Genomic DNA, 21,859 nt, shown 5'->3' with positions numbered 1-21,859 from the left:
AGCAAAGATTTTTGGTTTAAGAGAAGAAATATTTACTGTCGCGAATGCGAGTAATATCCCAAGTACCCTTTGCGGGAACTGGACGGAAGCGGAGAGGCAACCACACCCATGTGTAGGTACCCTGGCCGATTCGCTTCTTGGGAGCTTGTTCAGCTGTCTCAGGATCGACAAAGTCATTATCGCCCGAAACATTCTTTGCGTCAGACATATCCAATTCAGTGAAAAGACTCGAGATTGCAGGGTCGGCAAAGTCAATGTTTGCATCGGGTCTGCGTTCAGCTGCGGCTAGGTCGTCTGGAATAGAGCCGACCTCTGCGGCTCCTAGACTGCTAGCGATAACAAGATCCGCATCGCAACCGCCCATGGATTCGAAGATACTGGCTGCAGTCTGCATCTCGCGACCCTCTGCTTGCTCGGCGGGGTCTTCTGAGCTCAAGAGAGATTGCCGACGGGATTCAGCGAAAATCTCCATGATTTTCGCGCTCTTGTTGTTCTGACCCTTGCGACTGGACCGAATAGCCTTTGCAATTGGATTCGCGGGCTTCATCTTGGCGAGGAACAAGTGCTTTCCATAGCGAACATTGAACTCTGCGGCAAGTCTTCCGATTACATCATCAGAGTGCATGTGAACGAAAGCGTCACGGAGGATGCGGTTCATGGTATCGACATCTCCAGCATGGGTCCAAAAGGAGTCATGGACAGCAGAGAATGTAAGACCGGCCCGTTCGCAGGCATTTGCTGATAGCATCATGTGGGTGGCATCAAGAGAATGAATGAAGTTTGGAGGAAAAGCCTGAAGCTGCTTACGCCGTGAAACCAAGTCTTCGGCACTCTGGTCCACAACGCTGATGTCTTGCAGTGTGGTATGAACACGTCGCGCCTTTCGGGTACGGTAAGGTTGAACAACGGGAAGACCAAGCGGAGTGGTCCAAATAACGGTAGATCGGAATCTCTTGGCTGGATCCACACTTTTGGAGCCTCCTGTCTCAGCGTCTCCTGTCTCAGGTGTCATCACTTCCTTGGCGATTTGGTCGACTTGTTCGGGGGAAATAGACTGGGTGATGCGGCTAGCACAATCACCGAGCCAGTGTTGAATGTCGGAAGCGCCGTTGAACATGGTCGCCAGGGCCTCGAAAATCTTGTTTGCAACGTAAAGGGAGCCTCTCCTCTTTTCCTCCTTGGTCAACTCTGGGTAGTGGTCAACAAGTTGCTTGCGAACCTGTCTCACTGCACCCATGAAAGTCACACCATAAACGTTTGTCATAACAGTTTGCTTGACAATCTTTCGCGTGATCTTTCCGTCCAGGATTTGAGCAACTTCGTGGCCTTGTTTGGCTTCTCTAGCCACAGTCTTCTTGACATAATCCGAGACACCGGTATAAACATCAGAGGGTCTGTCGGAGGGTTCCAAGTTGACCTGCTGAGCACCTACACTGTCACCACCAAGTGCAGCGTAGTGCTGAAGACCGTTACATGATCCATCCTGGTGGACTGGGAGGCGGGACATGTATTGCAGTGGGTCCGAAAGACGAAGAGCGTTGCGAAGTTCACAGCAGGCTGCCAGACATTGCCATGGGTCTTCAGCCTTCAGCCACCACCGCTTACCATGAAGACCATTGTTGGCAGAATCAAGAATATTGTCGAGGTTGTCCACGGCGAATTGTTCACGCTCATCCATGCTTGCTTTGTCGAACCCTGCCAAATTGGCAATGTGGATCTTCAGCCAGCGCATACCAGTGGCACCCAATGGCTTGGCTTGGCTGAAAAGTAGCAGACCTCGGGCGTTGTCTGCTCCCATTTGATTAAGGTAAGGAGGTAGCGGGTATGCTCGGCCACGAAAATCCAAGTTATGAGGAAGGTAAAATGTCTCATTGCGGAAAGAACGGGCCACTTCCATCTGGAAGTTTTGGAAGCATCGCTGTGAATGGAATCCGGACCGTTGGTTTTCCACGTCACGCATCTGACTTTGCCACAACTTCTCCGCTTCGTAGCCTTCAGTAGGGTCAGGCTTGGGTGGAGCTGGAATTTTTGGCTCCAGGGGCGCAAGATTTGCGACTTCCTCGCCAGAGTTCCAGGCTTCAAGCATGACATTAAACACGTCACGGTTGATAACCCAGGCGGTACCACCAAGAACATCAAGTCCGCGTCTGATTTCCTTCAGCCCCTCGTTCTCCAAGGCAGTTTTGACATAGAGTGGCTGCAGGCTTTCACCAGGAGTGGTACGGACAATGCTGTTTTGGTAGATCAAGTAGCCTCCATCCTTTGATCCCACCCAGGATTTTGGTGCGCAAACCATGGGAAGGTGACGGCCGAGAAGATCGATTGGGGGTTCTGACTTGACAATCTTAACGATTTCGGGATGCAGATGAAGAAGACCGAGGCGTTTTCCAAAAGCAACCTGGTAAATATGTTGAAAAGCTGGCTGCATGGAGTGAATCGTCTTCCCCGTGGTCTCGTCCTTCACCCGAACAGGAGCCTTTGCAACGTCGAACAAGAAGCATGTAAAGACTGCACCAATTCTCACTTGAACCCGGGAATTCCACGACAAAGTCGGGTCTTCCACTTGAATCTGGTCAGACATAGTCTTCCATTGAGCCCGACCGGCTCTCTTCTTTCGATCAGCGAAAATCTGTTCCATGACTTTGGAGCGTTGGTTTTGGCCGCGATTAGCCTTTTCAAGTAAAGCATCGGCAATCAACTCGTCCTGAATGTCACGTCCAACAGTCGAGGCTACCGCAGAGAGCTTCACTCCCTTGTCGACTCCGGCCCGAGTAAATGAGGCAACTGTAGCAATGATCGTAACCGCAGCAAGACGATCAACATCAAGACACTTGAGGTACACGGCGTATTCGCACCGGCTGACCTGCTCGGGCGTTCTGATAGGCTTGCCTTCTTCCTCTTCAGCCAGTTTGATTTCGTTCTGAATCCTGCGCACAAGATCACCGTGCCACTGGCTCATCACAGAACTGATTTGCTTTTTACCGCTCATCACATCAATTCCAGCCTTTGTCATTCCCTCATACTCGGTTCGCCAGCGGTCTCTGGCTGACTTAATTGTATCCGCTTCAAGCTGTCGCTGTCTGAGTTGCGAGTATAAATCCTTGCGCTGTTCATCGGTGCCTTCGAAATCGGCGGGCATAGAGATCTGATATTTATTCGCGAACATGGCCAATGATTCCCTCAAAGATGTTAATCCCAGGCCTTTCTGGTCCGCGGCCAGGACTTCGGCAATTTGATCCACATTTTCGGGGAGAGGTCGACGGGAGTTTCGATATCTTCTAGGTCAAGCTTGACATGTCCCAGGTCGGCAACGCAAATCTAGAAAAAAACACAGACAAGTTAGATTACCTCAAACTCACAGGCGCAAAGAATTCAGTGAAGACAAACCTCGGACAATGCACCCAGATCCATGTCCGTAAGGACTTCCACAGCCAAAAGATCCTCATGTAGGTTTTCCTTCTTAGCAAGTTCCCAGTATCGACGCACTGTCCGGTCTCGCTTGGGACCGTGGAGCATACGGAGTGACATCCGAATCATGGCTGCATATGTGATGGCATCCGGTTTCACCCCGATGGCGGGCATATCTACCTCAAACCATCTTTGGACGGGCAAAACCATGTCATTTTCTCGGGAAACGATCATATGCGAGATCATTTGTGTCAGATAGCGATTATGCAGAGTGATAAACTCGGGTGAATCCACATCATAGACAGATTTCAAACGGGTAATTAAAGCTGCGGCACGATCGAATCGGCCAACTTTGAGTGACATATCGAAGTTCGACATCATTTCGTTCTGATCGCCTCCGATTCCTCTAACTTTGCGAATGATCTTCGGTTGGCTCTGAGGTGGTTGGTTGATAATAATCAGAGATGATGGGTCATAATTGATACTCGAAAACAGCGCTTCGGGATTCGTAGACGGACCCAAGGACTGGGATAAAGAGGCCTCATCGGCGAAAGAGGAGTAGGAGGTTTGATCGAGGACGAACGGATCGGCGGCAGTGGCAAGGCTGCGATGCGACTGAAGAGAAGGCCTGCGTCTTTCAGATGCCGTATTCGAAGGATTCAACATAGGACTCGATCGAGCTGTGTTCGAGTGTAGACGCACAATTGAAGATGCGCCCAATGCTCGATGAGCATTGGCCTTTCGTAGATGAAATATGGCATTTTTCTGACGAGCAAGTCGGGACAACATGATGCAAATATGCTTGATAAAGCGTAAATCAAAATCGACAATTAAAAGAATATATCAGGAGAGTCGTCATTAAATAATATGATGTAGAATGATAGGAGGATGGAAAATGCAAAATGGTCGATCCGATGTAGCGCCCCGAAAAAAAAAAAAGATAAAAGAAGCAAAAGGAATAAGACTGATCCGACGGGGGATGCGATATCCGCGGATGGGGTCGAATTCCCGATGTCGGTGTAGCCCTCCGTAAACGAGAAGGATAGAAAAGAAAGGAGGAGGCAAAAGGGGGATGAGCACACGATCAATTCGGGGATGAAAAAAAGGGCAGTCGCGGATATGGATTACAATAGGGACGCGTGACTTCACGTGACTGTACCTGAACTTAATCAGTGATTGGTGGATCAGGAATGAGACTCATCAAATGAAGCACTTGATACACTATGACTACTGTACAAATGGAATAAATGTCTTGATAAAGAGATAGATATTAAATTGAAAAGTTAGTTGTGATAAGCCCCATACTATGACGGCGAAATTTCATCTCAATGCGTAATTAAGAGCTCTAATTTCAAAATCTTTAATGTTGAAGTAGAAATCGTTACGAAAAGTCTTTCATTATTATTCGTGTTCCATGGCGGAAATCATGTTCATTTTCATAGAACAAAGATATCAATTATCTTCATCCTCGCTTTCTGAAACTCCGTCTCTTTGCTTTTCTCGGTTTTGCTTCATAGCCCACCCTGTCAGCTCTGGATGGGCCGGGTCAATCCGGGGAGCACTCATGCCATCGAGATATGTCTCGCTGTTGATGTTCGCTTCGAGCTGAGGAAGTTCTTCTGGGTTCTGATTCATCATAAAGTTCTCATAGGTGTACCAAGATTCTTCGGTCTGTCATTCAAATGGCGTTAGATACCAGGAAACTCATTGCAGGTTGGCAGTTAAGCCGGAAGACATACCTCAGCATCAATCCAGTCGAATTTCTTCCATTTCTCTTCTTGCATTCTCTTGAGAAGTTCGAGGTTTCCAGCAAGCATAGCGCCGCCTTCTTCTGCGCCCTTGACCTTAACATCAATCGCGCGAGCTTCGGGCTCTGTCCTTTCTTCATCCTCCTTCTTGCTCTTGCCACCACGTCCCTTGGGGAGTTCGTCCATGGCATCCAAGTGATGGACTTGAGGTTGTAATTGCACCACAGCTGTAACGGGGGAGAGGTGCAGGTTTTCTAGTCACATTAATTAGCATTTTGTCTCCATCCACAGGATATTATCTCATCCCCGAAGAGATCCAGACATAAAACAGGAGTAAACATACTTCCTTTAAATGTTCCGAGCATATGGACAGGGTCTCCTTCCTCTGCGGGCTTGATGCGCCCACCAATGGCCTGTGTCGTAACCAAGGAACTCGCATCCACCATCCTCTTCTTATCGAAAACCTCCACCTCGCTGGGACCCTCGGTCTTGACTCTGATGGCACCGCTAGAGGCCATGGCTCCGCCACTGAAACCACCGGCAACACCAAATGAACCTCCGTCACGGGCGGAGCGACTTTTCCTCATAGCTTCACCATATTTCAGACCTTTCTCCTGGGTATAGGTCGCACCAGTCATAATTGGAACATCGATCTCGACCAATCCCGTGCTGGGTTTCATTCGAAGCTCTAGGGGCTTTTGCTCCTGGCGCGCATTGTAGGGGAGGTCTTGGGGTCTGTCGATATACTGGAAAACGTAACGAGAGATTTCGGAATCGGTGAGGAATACATCGTAGGAGGCGACGACGGGATCTTCTTCTTCAATTGAGCCCATTGTTGCGGGTTAAGAGTAGCAGTTGGTGAGTATATTTAAAAGAGAATTGCGAATTTAAACCCTCCTCTAGGGCTGTACTATTGTCTAGCAGTGAATGTCATTTTTTTCTCTATCGATAAGCGGGGGGCAGAAAACGAGGCTCTCACCGCCAAGCTATCAATCATCTTTCCACCAGTTGACAAGCAATTCTATGCAACAAAATACAAGTAGGAGACGCTTTAATTCTGATTTTTCTATTCTCAATTGATTCTTTGAATATTGCATCAGTGGATACACAGTGAAAAAGGATCTAGGAATCAAAACCAGTATGAGTTTCTGCACGAGCGGAATCAATTGTTCGCCAATAAAAAATGCATCTCTAGATACAAGCAAGCAACATTGAAGGTATAGACAAGAATTATCGCAAAAAAAAGAAGAAATTTTAGGTTTTCAATGGCGGTCGTAACACGTCTGACATGATAGACTGGATATTACTCCAGCGTTTACTCCTCTTCTTCCTCATCTTCGGCGACCTATTTGATATATGTTAGCATTGTCACTTCATAAGCAGTCACAGAAATAGTTCACTTACACCCTCGTGGAAGTTGGTTCCATCAGTGGTGGCCTTGATGACACCGGCACGGATACACCAGTCACCGAAACGTTCAGGAGTCTCGCCGTCGGTGTTACGCTCCTTAGAGTAGCGCTTGAGGAGATCCTTCATGATGTCGAGAATCTCATCCTCCTTGATAGAGGAACGGTAGCGCTTGTTCAGACGCTGACCGTGGTAACCACCACCCAGGTACATGTTGTAAGCACCGTAGGCCTTACCAACAAAGGCAACCTCAGCAAGCCATGGGCGAGCACAACCGTTGGGGCAACCAGTCATACGCATGACAATGCTATCCCGGGCCAGACCGTTCTCCTCGAGGGTATCCTCGAGCTTGGAGATGAGGACGGGCAGGTAACGCTCGGACTCAGCCATAGCCAAACCACAAGTGGGGAAAGCAACACAGGCTGAAGAAGACAGACGCAGTCCAGAGAAGGCTGTGTTGTCAAGCTTGTACTTGGCCATAGTCTCCTTAATGAGAGGCAGGTCCTCATCAGTAATGTTGGACATGATCAAGTGCTGGTTACCGGTAAGACGGAACTCTCCCTTGCCGAGAGAGGCGATCTCACGGAGACCAGTGCGCATCTTGAAGTCAGAGGTATCCTCGATACGACCGTTCTCAATGAAGAAGGTGAAGTGGTTGAGACCCTTCTCGTCCTTCAGCCAGCCGAAGATATCGACGTTAGAGGCAAACTTGAAGGCACGGGGCTCGGCAAAGCGCAGACCCTCGGGCATCAACTCCTCGACCTTGGCCTTGAAGCCCTCCACACCCATATCGTCAATGGTGTACTTCATACGGGCGTGCTTACGGTTCTTGCGGTCACCGTGGTCACGTTGCACAAGCATGATCTTCTCACAAGCGATGTGGACCTGGTCCTTAGGGACGAAACCGAACATGCGACCAACCTGGGGGTAGGTCTTAGTGTTGTTGTGGGTCGAACCCATACCACCACCGGCCAAAACGTTGAAACCCTCCAGGTGTCCGTCGGCACCCTTAATGGCGATCAAACCAATATCGTGGGCATAGACGTCAGTGTCGTTGTGAGGGGGGATGGCGATTGTGATCTTGAACTTTCGGGGGAGGTAGGTAGGGCCGTAAAGGGGCTCGTGGTCGACGACAGCATCTCCAGCAACCTGGATCTTGTTGTCGGCATCGTCCTTGAGCCAAATCTCGTGGTAGGCGGTAGTAGATGGGAGGAGATGTTCACTGATCTTCTTGGACCAAACCCAAGTCTCACGGTGGAACTCAGAGAGTTCGGGAAGGGAACTACACATGACGTTTCGGTTAACGTCACCGCAGGCAGCAATAGTATCCATCAAAGACTGGTTAATAGCCTGCATGGCACCACGAAGCTTGCGCTTGATAACACCGTGGAACTGGAAGGTCTGACGGGTAGTGAGCTTCATGGTCTCATTACCGTGCGAGCTACTGATGGCATCCATCTGCAGCCACTGCTTAGGAGTAGCGACACCACCGGGGAGACGGCAACGAATCATGAAGCTGTAGGCGGGCTCAAGACCTTGAGCCTTGCGCTCATCACGAACATCGCGATCGTCCTGCATGTAGGTACCGTGGAACTTGGTGAGCTGCTGATCACTGGCAGAAATAGCGCCGGTGGACTCATCCAAAAGACCCTCGGCAATGGTACCACGAAGGTAGTTGGATTGGATCTTGATATCCTCGTTGGTCATAGGAGCAGGCTCCTCGGGCAGGCCCTCGACCTTGTCAACACCCAATGCCTGCCACAGGCGTGGTTCCCACTCAGAGTAACCAGTCTGGTAAGCATCAGGGTCCTGGTCGTCACCCAGACCAGTATCAATAAGCTTGCGGCCACCCAGGAAAGCAACGCGGGCGTCGAGGTCCTTGGCAGGCTTGTTGTAGTAGATACGGTCCTCCTTGCGCGGCCAGTAGTGGCTGTCACCCAGACCAAAGACGGAGTAGTTGATGGCGGAAAGATCCAGGTCACCAGAGTTCTTGACATGCTCCCACAGAGAACGACCATTAACAGGGAATTCACCCTGGCCAGCAGTACTAGTGATGAACACAACGTTCTCCTCGGTGGGCAGATCCTCGACGGGGTACTCATCCATAGCAATGACCATAGTCTTCAGACCACGGGCACGACCACGGTTGCCAAGACGCTTAGCAATGTTCTGGGCATTGCCACCATCAGAAGCAAACAGAATGGTGAGAGGAGCACCGAAGAGACCGTCCAAGAGCTTCTCATATGAATCCTTAGCCTTGCGCTTCTGCAGAGCCCGGACCTCGGTGCCGTAAGACTCAGAGAGAACAGCTGAGTACTTGGGCTGGCGGTTCATGAGCTGTGTAAGCTGGTTGTCCCGGCGAAGGAACTCCTCTAGCTCACGCTTGATACGCTCTGAGTCCAGAGCGAACTTGGGCTCACCCTTCTCCTCGTTGGCAGGGTTCCAGCGGTAGAGGGGCCAGTAGCCAAGCTCAACGGCCTTCTTGGTCTCCTGGAGAACAGTGAGAGCGGAATCATCTTCCTTGTTGTAGGGGAGGTAAGCAACAACGACGGAGGGACCCTTGAACTGCTCAGCCTCAGCCATAGCCTGCAGTACCTGAGTGTATGAGCTGTACACGGCAGTAGAGGCGACGTAAGCATTGCCGAAGTTCATGGCGTAGAGACCAATGTCCTTCTTGCGGCGAGTGGGGTCCGCAGCGGTGCGTTCAGAGTATGGTTGCGAGTCAATGATCAGCATGTTGACATTAGCGCCAGAGGCGAGAACATGGTGAACACCGGAGTTTCCAAGATCGTAAGCCCAGGCATCGGAACCAATGAGCCACTGAGACTCGTCGTAGAACAGCTTCTTAGACTGCAAGAGCTCACGAGAAAGCTTAGAGCCATCGTTCGCCAGGCGAGCAATAACATCGGGGGCAATTTTGTTAGCCTTAGCGCTTTCATTGGCGCTCAAAGCCCAGCGAGACAACCAAGTCTTAGGGGTATCTGTGGCGAAGGTGGTAGACTTGGAGGCTTCCTCGACTTCCTTAATAAAGCGAGTGCGGTGCTCCTTGCGAGCGATCAAAGAACCAAATCCATATTCAGGGCTAGCGGCAATGGTGGAGGAGATACCAGCATCCTTGGCATCAATTTGGTTGGCAATGTAGAGACTCTCTCCGAAGAGTTGGTTCAAAATCTTGACGTAGGCGTTCTCAATGCGGGGCTGCTCGAGAGTAGATTGAGGGGCAGGGGCCTTGGAGCTTCCAATATCCAGGTTCTGGATAGGGGAGGGAGCATTGAGGTTCTGAACGATTCCACGCAGGGCCTGGACAGCGGTGGAGGGCTCCACGTATCCCAGGCGGTATCCAACAATCTTCAACTCCTGTCCGCGAACAGTAGAGGGGGTCAAGCTGGAAAGCAAATCCATGAATGAAGGTCCCCACTTGGTGGTCTTGCGAACCTGCTCGAGAACGGCGATTTTCTCGACAGAAGTGGGAATGGAGTTCACAATCTGGCTACCAACCCATGGGCGGTAGACGCGGGCGGTAATGAGACCAACATTCTCCAGATCGGCGTTAGCACCAACGTTGGACAAAGCATCCACGAAAACTCCAGTAGATCCAAAGGCAAAGATGGCAGACTTAGCATCCGCAGGGCCAGTGTATTCAATGGCACTGTAGCTGCGGCCGACTTCTTGGGAGATAGCATCCCAGATCTGAGCTGTCCACTCAAAGATATCGGCAGCGTTGACAGGGCGAACGCTAGCATTCTCAACAGTAGTAGCAGTGGAGCTGGGAGCTTCACTTCCAGCACTGCTCTCACGTCTTGATGAGCCAACAGAAGAGTTGTCGACGCTCACGTTTGATGGGGTCTGAGTCTGAGAGGCTGCGGGCAAGCTGGAGGAAACTTCACCCTGGGCAGGAGCAGTACCAACTGCCTCAGCGGAAACAGTAGCCACGCGGCCGGAGTCAGCATATAAATTCTGCTCTCCGGTGGCACTGTGAGAAGCAATGCTTCCACTTAGGTTAAGAACCTTTCGTACAACTTCGCGGTCCTCGACAGAAATAGGAGAGTCCTTGGCGGAGTTGGCAGGATCGAAGAAGTGAATAACACCCTTTCCAGACTTGATAGCCAGAGCATGAGCAGTAAGAGCAATGTCCTGAGCCTCTTGCACGGTCTCGGAGTGCAGGAATGTAAAGCCGCATTGGCGAATGGAGCTGATCACGGAGTAGTCCGGTGATGGGGAGGATTCCAGAGCGACATGAATGACGACCGGGTAGCTAGCAAGGCGGTACAGGTGAGGGACAGATGAGATCAAAATAGAGGATCCAGTAACAACTGAAACAGTCTCGCCTTTCTGGAGAGGGTAGAAAGCAGAGAGGAGAGGGTCTTCGTTGAAGCGCACAGGTTGCACCTGGGTGGATATTAGTTTAATTCATGGATTCGAATGTATAGTAACTGTTGAAACTCACTTCAGGGGAGTCCCTAGACACTACACTAGCTGTCTTGGTTGATTTTAAAGCCTTGAGGGACTTGGAGAACAGGGAATCCGTCCGGAGAGATGGCTGGACAGAGAGAACGAGGTCGCTGGCCAGGTAGGCGATTCTGGCCACTATACAATTAACAGAGTTATTAGTAATTGAAATTGAGGCTGATCCAAGCTATTTGAAGTTAAACTTACCGGCTTCGCCAGCGGATGTAATAGACGCCATGGCTGGCAAGTAATTGTGAGGCTCACACCACAAAGTGGGATGAAACAGGCGCTCGCGATATTAGCTTATCGGCGCATGCAGCGATCTCCCACTATTGCAGTTCCACCAAAGAGAACAAGGAGATGGGACAAGAGTAATGACACAATTGATGTCCCTTCGCACGTTCACTAGATCAATCCAACAAAATAGAAAGAAAAAAAAGTCCCGCCTGTAAGTTTTCTTCATGGCATCCAGTCAGTTCTCCGCCATCGGGGTTAGATCAGCATCACCCTGATTGGTGCACGATCACGACATCAATGCAAACTTATACTTTAACGTATGCAAACAGTCTGTTTTGGGCGATAGTGCGGGGGATCCTGTGACTAAGAGTGAGCACGTCATGACTAGGGTCGGCATTTGCTATGGCAGTCTCTGCATATAATCAATAGAAATTATTGATCAGAGTAATCAATTTTCATGGAATATAATCCTAATTAGTCTAATTATTTGCATGAAAATATTAACTGTGTAAATTATGCATATATGCCCCCCTAACCTTGGAACTTATCATGGAATTTACGGCCTGCTCACCGGCGTATGGACTCACCGCGTTGGTCTCCCTACCAATGGCATAGCGGCAATTACCGATTTGCAAGTGTTCCAAGATTCTCGGTCGAGAGCTTCAGGTTTGCAAAAAAAAATTGTGGTATTGCTTAGAAATAAGTTCCCAATCCGGCTGTTCATCCTAGCCCTGAAGTAGATCGGAATTTTCGTACATAGATGTAGCCAACCCAGATAAAAAGATATAGAGCAAGTCCAGATATCCTAGAGGCAAAAAAAAATTGTTTGATGCAGGGTTCGAACCTGCGGCCTTCCGTGTGTAAGACGGACGCGATAACCACTACGCCAATCAAACAACTGTACATTATGTAAGTCAATCTTACAATTGAGATAGTCGTCATGTTTGCCAACTACATGAAGGGACAGTATGTATTGATTTTTATGAGCCTGAGCTATTCCGTCAATTTGAATTTATTAAAATAGCCCTGGCAATAATAGTACTCAAGTCCACTGCTAGCAGCTACCACCTAGGTACCTTCATACTCAATTGTGACGGTGGACCAAGTTCAAGTTGTGCCAGTGCACACATGTGCATGTGAGAGCACAATATATAGTACAACCTTCCAAGGTTTTACATATCCATGGATGTACCTACCTACCTAGTATGTACTGGTTGACACCTGGGCATACTACTAGTACTACATAGTACATACTAGCAACATTTGAACATCAAACCTTGGAAATCTTGGAATATTCCACCTGAGCAAGATTGAATCGTTGGTTGAACATGCATTGTAAAATTTCAATGGATTTCTACTACCTAGTAAATCATGATTCGGATTCAAGTTTCTAGATCCGAGAGTTCAAGTTTCCAAGGTTGTACTCGTGGACATCTGCACATGTGGAATAGATAGTATCAATCAATCATGATGCAAAACATTTTGAATAAAAACAGACCCAATCTCACACATGCATGTGTGTAGCACAGAGGGGTATCAATCGTGAGACCGGGATATTGATCATGATATACCACTATTTACATCACGGTCACATCCAAGGTTTCATAGTGTTACTAGTAGTCTGGATGTCTATAACTCGCACGTGCGAGTAGTCCAGGCTATTCTAGCAACTTGAACAATTGAATTGAAAACTTGCTTCACATGCAAGCTGAAGCACATGAGCCCAAAGTTCTGGCACTAAGAGCGCCAATTCAAGCTCATAAGGGGTTGATACTTCAATATCACGCGGTTGTGATTGAAGCATCTGAGGTGAATGGTCCCGAATATTCGAACCATTGAAGCCGCGGCATATTCATATACCTCGACATAGTAGGTGTATGTGCATGAGCCATTGGATGGACAAGACTGCCAGTGCATGTGGGGTCTCGATGTCTGAAACTTGAAATCGTCACGGCATAGAACAGGTCATATCAGTGCTTCCTCGGCTTCATGCACCGCAAAAAAGCCCTCCAAAGACCAACAAAGAATGCCTCAATCATCATCTGCATATTCCACCCAACACCAGTCTCAACCATGCCCCCATCCCAATAGTCCTTCATTGCTTTCCCAAATCGAGAAGACTCCAAGTCCTGTGGACTAACTCGAATATATTCGACTCCGTGTCGGATCTCGTAAAGCACGGGCCCTGAATTATCAATCCAAACTGTGGATTCAGTTTCCGGACATGTGTCCGCGCGCCGTGATAATCGGTTTCGAATATTGCCGAGTATGCCTTTTAGAACCTTCCAGGTTATGCCGTATTCGAGGAGACCGATGATTCCTCCGGTGCATGATATCATCTCTTCGAAGGAGACGTGTAATTGTTCTGTCTGGGTTCCGACGAGATAAGTGCCCATGGCATCAAATTGGATCCCGAACATCTATTTCCTAGTAGTTTAGATCGCAATTCCATGAAAGGCTGCTTCAGAGAGCTGACATACCTTGAAATGTGACTTGGTATTGATGTAATCAAAAATATCTTCCCCTCAAGTGACAGGAGCACTCAACCCCATAGATCAACTCGTGACTCGCTAATTACTATATCATGATGATCAGTCAAGGATATTCAAGCAGTGAGGAATAAGAGAAGTGCTACTAGTAGGAGACTCACCATAAGATTGAAATAGTTCATAGTAGATAGACATAGTGATTAAAGGGTTATTGGGAGTAAGAAAGAGAGAGATCAAATTAAATATAAGAAATGCTGGAACCTAATCAATTTCAATCATAGGCTCGATTTAAACCACGCACTGATATACGCAATTGATACCTACTATGTAAAAAAGCACAAAGAACCTCAGATGTTGATCTCCCCTGATCACGCGCAAGCCGATGATCTTAGCTCCAAGCCACAGTGACGGGTCGTCTCAGAATGGGGTAGATAACCTTTACCAGGCTCCAGTAGATCCACCAGAGCAAGCCTCGGAGAAACGAAAATTTGATATCGGGCATCGATTGGGCAGTTGATTCTATAAAAAAGTAAGGAAAACATTTGAGAACAGGCAAATGGATCCAGAATAGGGGCTATCAACTATGCGGTTTTCTGTCATGCAATCTTTATCTTCAATTGAAAATTGATCAATTTGATTCTGAATAATTTATCTTCAATACTAAGACCTCGAGTACTCCTTATTGACTTTTCTTTTCTTTTTCAGAGTAGATAAACTACCCAATCGAGGCCCGATGTTAGATCTTTGGTTTCTCCGAGGACTTCACCGGTATCTGATTTCTTGCAACTGATATCAAAAGGGTCATCAGATTGATCTATCTCTCCTGAACAGGGGCCAAACACTGAGATCTGTCTGATAATTGAAATCGAGGGGCAACTGACATGGGTTGCTCTCCTGTGGCGTTGCTGATACAACCTTCAAAAAAAAGAAAGGGGGCATTGCTAGTGATGTATGTGAGGGATCAATTTTATGTTTGTTTCTTTCATTCTGAACATTACACCATCCTAAAGAAGAAAACGCTATCTACTATGGAGTACCCCGTTCCCTTTTATCGTCTGACATTGTAGCACAAGATACTAGTAAATATCTCGAAAATATCCTCTACAGCTGCTTACTCGTCGGCTGGGGCGTTCTTTTCCTGACGATCGGGTTGAAACGAGGTAATAATTCTCTAACATTCAAGTTGACAGGTAGAATGGAACCTCTCAAAGCTGAAGGCTACCGTGCATGTGAAATCAGACTGGTTAGAGTCGGGTCTTTGTACGGAGTTCACCGAAGCTCTGGAGAATAGAGCTCTCATATCTCTAGATGGGAATACTGAGAGAAAAGTACGAAGTACTTTGGAGTCATAAGACGGATGTATGTATGTTCCATAGCCAAGGATAACTAGTGTGTACAATAATCAAATCCATATAAAAACCTGACTTTGGAAGATGGTTATCCCATATCCGCCATTCTGCCAATGTAGAAGTCATCCCATATCAAGTCAATGTACATATTCCAACGCCAAAAATGAAGAATAAGATGCACACCGAGAGTAAAAATCAATCCGGCTCTCAAGATCATTTAAATCTACACCAACTCCGCGATAACAAGAAAAAACACATTCCAGTAGAGCATACAATCAAATAGCTATCAGGTGATATGTGATTTATCGAAATCTCCGTGTAATGTGGCTCAATCAAGCCCTTTGTTCATATACATGTCGTGATGCCGTTCAAGCATGAAGCTTTGAAGCGGGGGTGCTCTCGAAGATCGAGGCTGTAGCGAGTGCGGGCTCAGCTCAGCTTTTGAGCGAAACGATAGTACGAACACGAGAGCCTTGAAGATGGATCGTGTTCTTTGCCCTTTCATACAGAGGGGGTGTACCCAGCCCGAGAAGAGGGGACTTTTTTTGTCAACCGTTAGTGGCGACTCAGGGGAGTGGGGGCCAAGCTGTAGGATGGGCAGGCGCTGTGACGGGGAGAAAAATATTAGGGGAATACAGCTCCAAGCGTGGAAACTGGGGGATTTGGCCCCCAATTAGCGAGATTCAGGCCAGTCCTGCATTTTGACGTTCATTCCGGTGTTGATTGGCGGATGTTCAGGAATAGATTGTTGAATGATACCGGAGCGGATAATCGACTGAGATGGTTGAGGAGGTCCTGTGCCCGACCGGCGTCTTCGCTCCCGCTCCAAGGGACCCGGCAGCTCGTTGGCGGTGTTCTGGGAACGACTACGGAACTTCTGGCCAAGGTTACCCAGCCAGTTGCCTTCCTCCTCTTCGCCGAGCCAGTAACTGTGACCGATTCCAACCATGATGCGACCCAGTTTGCCCTTCCAGCCCTGACCTTCGGGGCTGTGAGCCGAGAAGGGTTCACGGTCGATATCAGCCACACTAGCCACGGAAACATTGCGACTGTGAGTGGGAAGTTGAGTGTGTCGGGAATGGCGACCCAGATGCGCAGGGTCTCACGAGCGAAGGCAAGCATGACCAGGACGAAGTAGACTCGCATGGCCCAGAGGAGCGAAATGAAGACGATGCTCTGGAAGCTCTCGGGTTGAGCGACAACGTTGCTGAGGTGATCGGTACCGCGAGGTGGGTGGGGGACAAATTTGTTTCCATCCTTTGTAGGCTGAATCTCGACGTAAGCGGCATCGTACTTGGGGCTGGTAAAGCCGGCGGTCTGTGCCATCGTTTCGCTACCTGGTCCTGAGGCCTTGCCACCGTCGTAACCCTGCGACACGACCAGGAACCAGGTCACACCAAAGGCGGCGGTATAGGCGGCATTGATCAAGCTGTCGATGAGGTATAGCCAAGCAAGCGCGAGACACTCGAGGGGAGATTGTTTTCGGATGTGTGGGAAGAGAATGGCGGCGAGAGCGAGGGCGATGAGAGAATACAGGTACATAGATAGTTGTACCGGTGAGAGGTGGTAACCGGTCAACAAGGCAAGGAGGCCATAGAGACCACTGATCTTATTCAAGAGAAGCGATAATGTAATCAGGGAAGCACCGGTCTCGAGGCTCATAAGATAGAGAAAAGACTGAAGAGTGACGGTCTGAATCAGCTTTCATTCAAACATCAAACATTCAAAAGCGGAAATTCCGGATGTACGTGATCCTTACCTCTGGCCGCGGAATGCGGAATAAACGGGCGAGCCCCATCCTGATGTTTGATAAGGAAAGAATGATGAGAGTAGGGGACTGAGTATATATGGAAGGGTTGAAAGGGAAAGAGAAGGCTGGGATATTATGGGACCGCAAATGATCCAGGGGCGCTATTTTCCGGCTGATCCGCAGTTTTCGCTGATCGATGCCCGATTGCGGTTTCGGGTCCAAGGGACTGCAGGGTTTTATGTAAATTTTCTCGTTTATGCAGTTTGTTCAAATCATACTTGAAATTATTCATTTTCTTTTTGTTGTCAATATTTGAACTCCGTCAAGAAATCCAAGAGAGAGTAGTCCTGTCAACTCCGAGTCTTCCTTTGGCCCCATAGTACGATGTGTCAATTACGTCCAATATGATTTCAAGTTCTCATTTCTTGAGTTTTAAAAGCTCAGGGTGATTAATTTCCACTTTATGAATCCTCAGGTTAGAGAATATGCTAAGGATTGGTTACCCGGGCATCCGTCCCTGAGGCTTCTTGTGGTTATTATAGAGTACTCTACTAGTATCTAGCACTAGGTGGCGCCGAATCTTTCCATGGTTCTATCTAGATGTAGTAAATCTGCGCACGGATACCTGTGAATCTCTAGGGTTCATTGTTCTTCTTGAGCTCAAAATAAATCCAGAGCAGATAGTATCTGGAGAAAGAAATAAAAATAGTATGCCACCTAGGCAGTCTAGCTAGTACTAATCCGTGGGGGCTAAACACAAGTGCGAGGATGTTCAAGTCCACGGGTTTGATTCGCCGGAGACTTGAAGGAAAACCAGTTGACTAACAGTGATAAATATTGGGATTAAACCGAGGATTCCCTCACTATGTACCCGCCCTAGTCCTCGATGTATGACAGGGTCATCCATGCCAGTGGATATCATGATGTTGTTCCTGGGCTGTGTCGGCCTAAGGCATCAATGAAGGAGCCTCAAAGGCTTACTTGATGACATCACCAGGATCTATTTGTCCAACATTTGAACATTGAAATAGGATTGAATATAAGAATGTTCCAAGAACTTGAATAAGTAATAGGTATGATATGAGGTGTACATACAAACATTGAAGATGATCATGGCTCATCGCGGGAGATCTTTCAAGGTCATTCCAAAACAGGCTGATCTTCCATCGATCCTCCACAACACTGTCAAAAAGGAATTCCAAGGTTCTTGGTGGGATGTTTCTTATTCATGCATAAAGCTATGCTACTTGGAAGTGGATAATAGAAACATTCATTCATAACCTTGGCTAGATCTGGTATCATGTTTACTCAAGTTAACCTATTAATAGTGTGCTGCAGGAAGACCGTTGTGATATGCATGTGCTGGGGTAATAGAGCCCTGGACATACATACTACTTCAACTGTTCAACTGTTGGATTTCAAAGCATGATAGAATAAAGCAGAAATTCAAGATTAGAAACTTGGATGCAGTTCTATGCTCCATAGTATTGCGCATACATGAACACTACATAACTCTGCCTTCCAAGGTTCCGAGTTAACCGATGCATAGCCCTCCAGGGCTGAACATTGAAGATTAGATCTGATTTACGGAATTTGATACATCCGCTTATTCGGACTAATATACGATCTGACGACCTCCAAGATATACATGGAGGCTTCCGCCAAGATTCCAGGAATGTTCCTGTAACATTCTTAAAATTTACTCTCCCATAATAGTTACGGGACGGAGCCGGATCTGGCCACTGGGGGGCCACTTTTTATCTCGGTCTCGGGCTTAATTATTAATTTCATATCCACAATAGAATGGATGACTTGAATCATGGGGCCAATGAATGACATCAGACCTGTTTGCACAGGAAATTTTCCCACTAGCGCAAGATGACGATCCATAGCTTGATGTTTTCGGATTTAGTGAAGAATAGGAGATGCACGACATTTAACCCAATTTTACATGTAAAAATGAGATTCTAGTTAGATAGAATCAAACTGAACCATCTGAATAAATGATATATCACAAAATATTCAAGATTGAAAATTCAAACTCACATTAAAATCCTGCCTCTGGCTTACTTGCTCGGCACTTGTGCATATATGATAAAGCCGCCGCGTTTCGATAGTGGGTCGGGAACGGTTAAGTCGGATCCAGTTCCTCTCGCTCCAAGACCCTTTTAAATATAGGTTGCCACTTAAGAAAAAAAGAAACCCTTGTTTATTATAAACAGAATCCCTGGCTGTTGAGTTAGTCTTTCACCCCGCTATCTCATCTTTGCCAAAGCGCATTCCAGGTGTCGCAAGCGCACGAGCCTGAGATAAGAGCTCGACCAGACTTACGCATCTCACCCGGTCGCCATGGAGAACATCACAGACAAGGAGATCGAGAATGCTGAGGTCGATGCTGGTGCTCAGTCCTCTCAGTGGGATAATGAGAAGCCCAGGCACTCTACAGAGAGACCGGGGACATCAGGAACGACTGGATCCTCAGGGTCTAGTAGCTCTGTGGAATACAACCCACAGTTTCACAGACTCCAGTCGCGAAACACAGAGGTGGATCTGGAGCGCAATCGATCGGTTGTTTCGAGATCCTTGAGCCGTATCGAAACACAACGTCTTCAGCATCAACTTACTGTTGGTGAGAGTGTGAAGTCACGAGCCTCGAAAACCCCTCTACCGGCGTTCGGCGCGGGGAAGCCTTACCCACCTCCTCTACCTGATCGCGACGACTATGTTGTAGAATTTGATGGGCCAGATGACCCTTTATATCCTAAAAACTGGCCTACTAAGACCAAGTATGTGCAATTTCAATTGATTTTCTTAATAAAAATGATTTCATATAAAGTTCTCCAGATCACTAACGATGAAAAAAATTCAATAGGGTTTACATCACTGCCATGCTTGCCTTTACGAGTATTTGTTCTACCTTCGACTCTGCTATCTTCAGCGCTTCGACAGACAACGTTGCCTCACACTTCCACGTTGGGACTGAGGTCTCACTTCTATCCAGTACTTTATACATTATGGGTTATGCGTCTGGTCCTTTGATCTGGGCACCCTTATCAGAGTTAAAGGGACGTCGCCCCGGTATTGTCGCCGCTATGTTAGGATTTGGTATTTTCAACACCGCTGTGGCAGTATCCAAGGATATCCAAACACTCATGATCTGTCGATTCTTCAGTGGTATCTTTGGAAGTTCGCCATTGGCAGTTGTTGCTGCAGTCTTCTCTGATATCTACGACAACCGCACTCGTGGTGTTGCTATTGCTTTCTTCTCCGGCACTGTTTTCTTGGGGCCTCTCATCGCTCCTTTCATCGGTGGCTACATTAATATGTCTTACTTGGGCTGGCGCTGGACAGCCTATATTCCTGCATTTATGGGCTATGCCGCATTTGTGATGAACCTTTTCTTCTTGAAGGAGTCTTACCCACCTGTTGTCTTAGTTGATAAGGCTTCCGAACTCCGACGTCGCACTAAGAACTGGGGAATTCACGCAAAGCAGGAAGAAATCGAAGTCGACTTCAGAGAACTGGTCGTTAACAACTTTTCGCGTCCCCTGCGCCTTCTCTTCCAGGAGCCACTCATTTTGGCCGTCACCATCTACTTGAGTTTCATTTACGGTTTACTTTACTGCTTTTTGACCGCATACACCATTGTTTTCGAAGGCGTGTACGGTTTCAACGCTGGAGAAAGCGGCCTGCCTCTATTCGGCTTGGTCGTTGGTCTATTTATCGCCGCTTCATACATCGTATATTCCAGCAAGGGTTACAACCGCAAGTTGGATGCCCATGGAGGCATCCCTGTTCCTGAATGGCGTCTTCCCCCTGTCATGGTTGGAGGTGCTCTCTTCGCTGCTGGTCTGTTCTGGTTTGGATGGTCTGGATACACTGGCAAGGTCCATTGGATCGTCCCTACCCTGAGTGGTCTTTTCACCGGCTTCGGTCTTCTCATTATTTTCATTCAACTGTTCAATTACCTCATCGACACATACCTCATGTTGTAAGTTGTTGCCAAATCCCAACAATCCTTCCTGCGCAATGCTAACGAATTACCCACAGTGCTGCCTCAGCTATTGCTGCAAATACATTCTGCCGTTCCATGGTGGCGGCAAGCTTTCCACTCTTTTCAAGCCAAATGTTCGACAACATGGGTATTCAGTGGGCATCTACTCTCCTTGGATGTCTCGCAGCCGTTCTTGTTCCCATTCCTGTCATTTTCTATTTCTATGGTAAGAATTTGAGAATGAAGAGCAAGTTTGCTCCATACTTTGAGCCTGCCCAGGAGGCTGCCTCTGGTGAGCAGGAAGGGGAGGAAGAATATGAAGCTGCTGAATAATCCTTTGGTGTCATTGAAAATATCATGACTCGGATGCATACCACATATACCCCTATTTATCACCCTTACGAGGAACTTCGAGAGTCCTCTTACAAAATAATCTCTTACTTTATTTACTATTTTCAATCAATCCAACGATCTATTTCTATGGTCTATATCTGAATCAAGTTGCGAGAAAGTGTCACAGTAGTATGTAGTGGTATCACAGGCATATAGGCTCCTAGTTGAAGCCTTAACAATTTGATATAAAACAGAGGATAGTAAGTAGCCTTGCAAAAGTTTGAACAAAGGACCTAAAGGGGAATATGTAACGTGCAATATGGGTGCATGGCGATAAAATAAAATAAAATAACCATCATAAACAAGCGGCGTGTAAGCTTTCATCATTCCAATTCGTAACAGGCACTCGGAAAATTAGGGCTTATATAGGTGGTAAGATGAACCGGGTTCTCAGGTCCTAGACGTATAGGTAATATTTCTGAGTGTGGATTTGTATCAAGATGTGAAGTTTACGTAAATGATGAATCTAGGTTTCCGTGTGGCCGTAGCCTAAGTCGTGGTATTCGCGACCTTTGTGGTAGGAATGAACTGATGGTTTGGTGAAATCTAGGCTTGGTGGATGAAGTCGATGCCCCTGGAGCATTTATTTCACTTCGGGATAATGTTGCTGTAGATGAATATGATCTGGTGAGGTT

General features: G+C 47.6%; 6 protein-coding genes across 6 annotated transcripts; 1 reads left to right on the top strand and 5 right to left on the bottom strand.

The window, feature by feature from the left end:
* Positions 1-16: 16 nt before the first annotated feature.
* On the bottom strand, positions 17-4,197 carry N7483_010711 (DNA-directed RNA polymerase; the record flags this gene model as incomplete). Its single annotated transcript, XM_057094138.1, has 3 exons — positions 17-3,179; positions 3,242-3,318; positions 3,388-4,197. The coding sequence occupies 3 exons, from the start codon at positions 4,195-4,197 to the stop codon at positions 17-19; spliced, it is 4,050 nt and encodes a 1,349-aa protein (XP_056940109.1).
* Positions 4,198-4,860: 663 nt separating this feature from the next.
* Positions 4,861-5,989, bottom strand: N7483_010710 (uncharacterized protein; the record flags this gene model as incomplete). The annotated part of the gene is made up of 3 exons (XM_057094137.1): positions 4,861-5,079; positions 5,148-5,410; positions 5,500-5,989. 3 exons carry the CDS (start codon positions 5,987-5,989, stop codon positions 4,861-4,863), a joined length of 972 nt encoding a protein of 323 aa, XP_056940108.1.
* Positions 5,990-6,471: 482 nt separating this feature from the next.
* N7483_010709 (sulfite reductase (NADPH) subunit beta) lies at positions 6,472-11,250 on the bottom strand (the record flags this gene model as incomplete). Its single annotated transcript, XM_057094136.1, has 4 exons — positions 6,472-6,501; positions 6,561-10,952; positions 11,011-11,150; positions 11,220-11,250. The coding sequence occupies 4 exons, from the start codon at positions 11,248-11,250 to the stop codon at positions 6,472-6,474; spliced, it is 4,593 nt and encodes a 1,530-aa protein (XP_056940107.1).
* A 1,969-nt stretch (positions 11,251-13,219) lies between these two features.
* On the bottom strand, positions 13,220-13,669 carry N7483_010708 (uncharacterized protein; the record flags this gene model as incomplete). The annotated part of the gene is made up of 1 exon (XM_057094135.1): positions 13,220-13,669. The coding sequence occupies one exon, from the start codon at positions 13,667-13,669 to the stop codon at positions 13,220-13,222; it is 450 nt and encodes a 149-aa protein (XP_056940106.1).
* A 2,091-nt stretch (positions 13,670-15,760) lies between these two features.
* On the bottom strand, positions 15,761-16,885 carry N7483_010707 (inositol phosphorylceramide synthase regulatory subunit KEI1; the record flags this gene model as incomplete). Its single annotated transcript, XM_057094134.1, has 3 exons — positions 15,761-16,076; positions 16,130-16,788; positions 16,847-16,885. The coding sequence occupies 3 exons, from the start codon at positions 16,883-16,885 to the stop codon at positions 15,761-15,763; spliced, it is 1,014 nt and encodes a 337-aa protein (XP_056940105.1).
* Positions 16,886-19,186: 2,301 nt separating this feature from the next.
* N7483_010706 (MFS transporter) lies at positions 19,187-21,164 on the top strand (the record flags this gene model as incomplete). The annotated part of the gene is made up of 3 exons (XM_057094133.1): positions 19,187-19,623; positions 19,710-20,828; positions 20,888-21,164. The coding sequence occupies 3 exons, from the start codon at positions 19,187-19,189 to the stop codon at positions 21,162-21,164; spliced, it is 1,833 nt and encodes a 610-aa protein (XP_056940104.1).
* Positions 21,165-21,859: the final 695 nt, after the last annotated feature.

Source organism: Penicillium malachiteum (genome assembly GCF_028827825.1).
Source record: "Penicillium malachiteum strain IBT 17515 chromosome Unknown utg000005l:1.0-9002435.0:326005.0-9005861.0, whole genome shotgun sequence".
Classification (NCBI taxonomy): Eukaryota; Fungi; Ascomycota; class Eurotiomycetes; order Eurotiales; family Aspergillaceae; genus Penicillium; species Penicillium malachiteum.
This window is presented reverse-complemented; position numbering and strand designations above follow the sequence as displayed.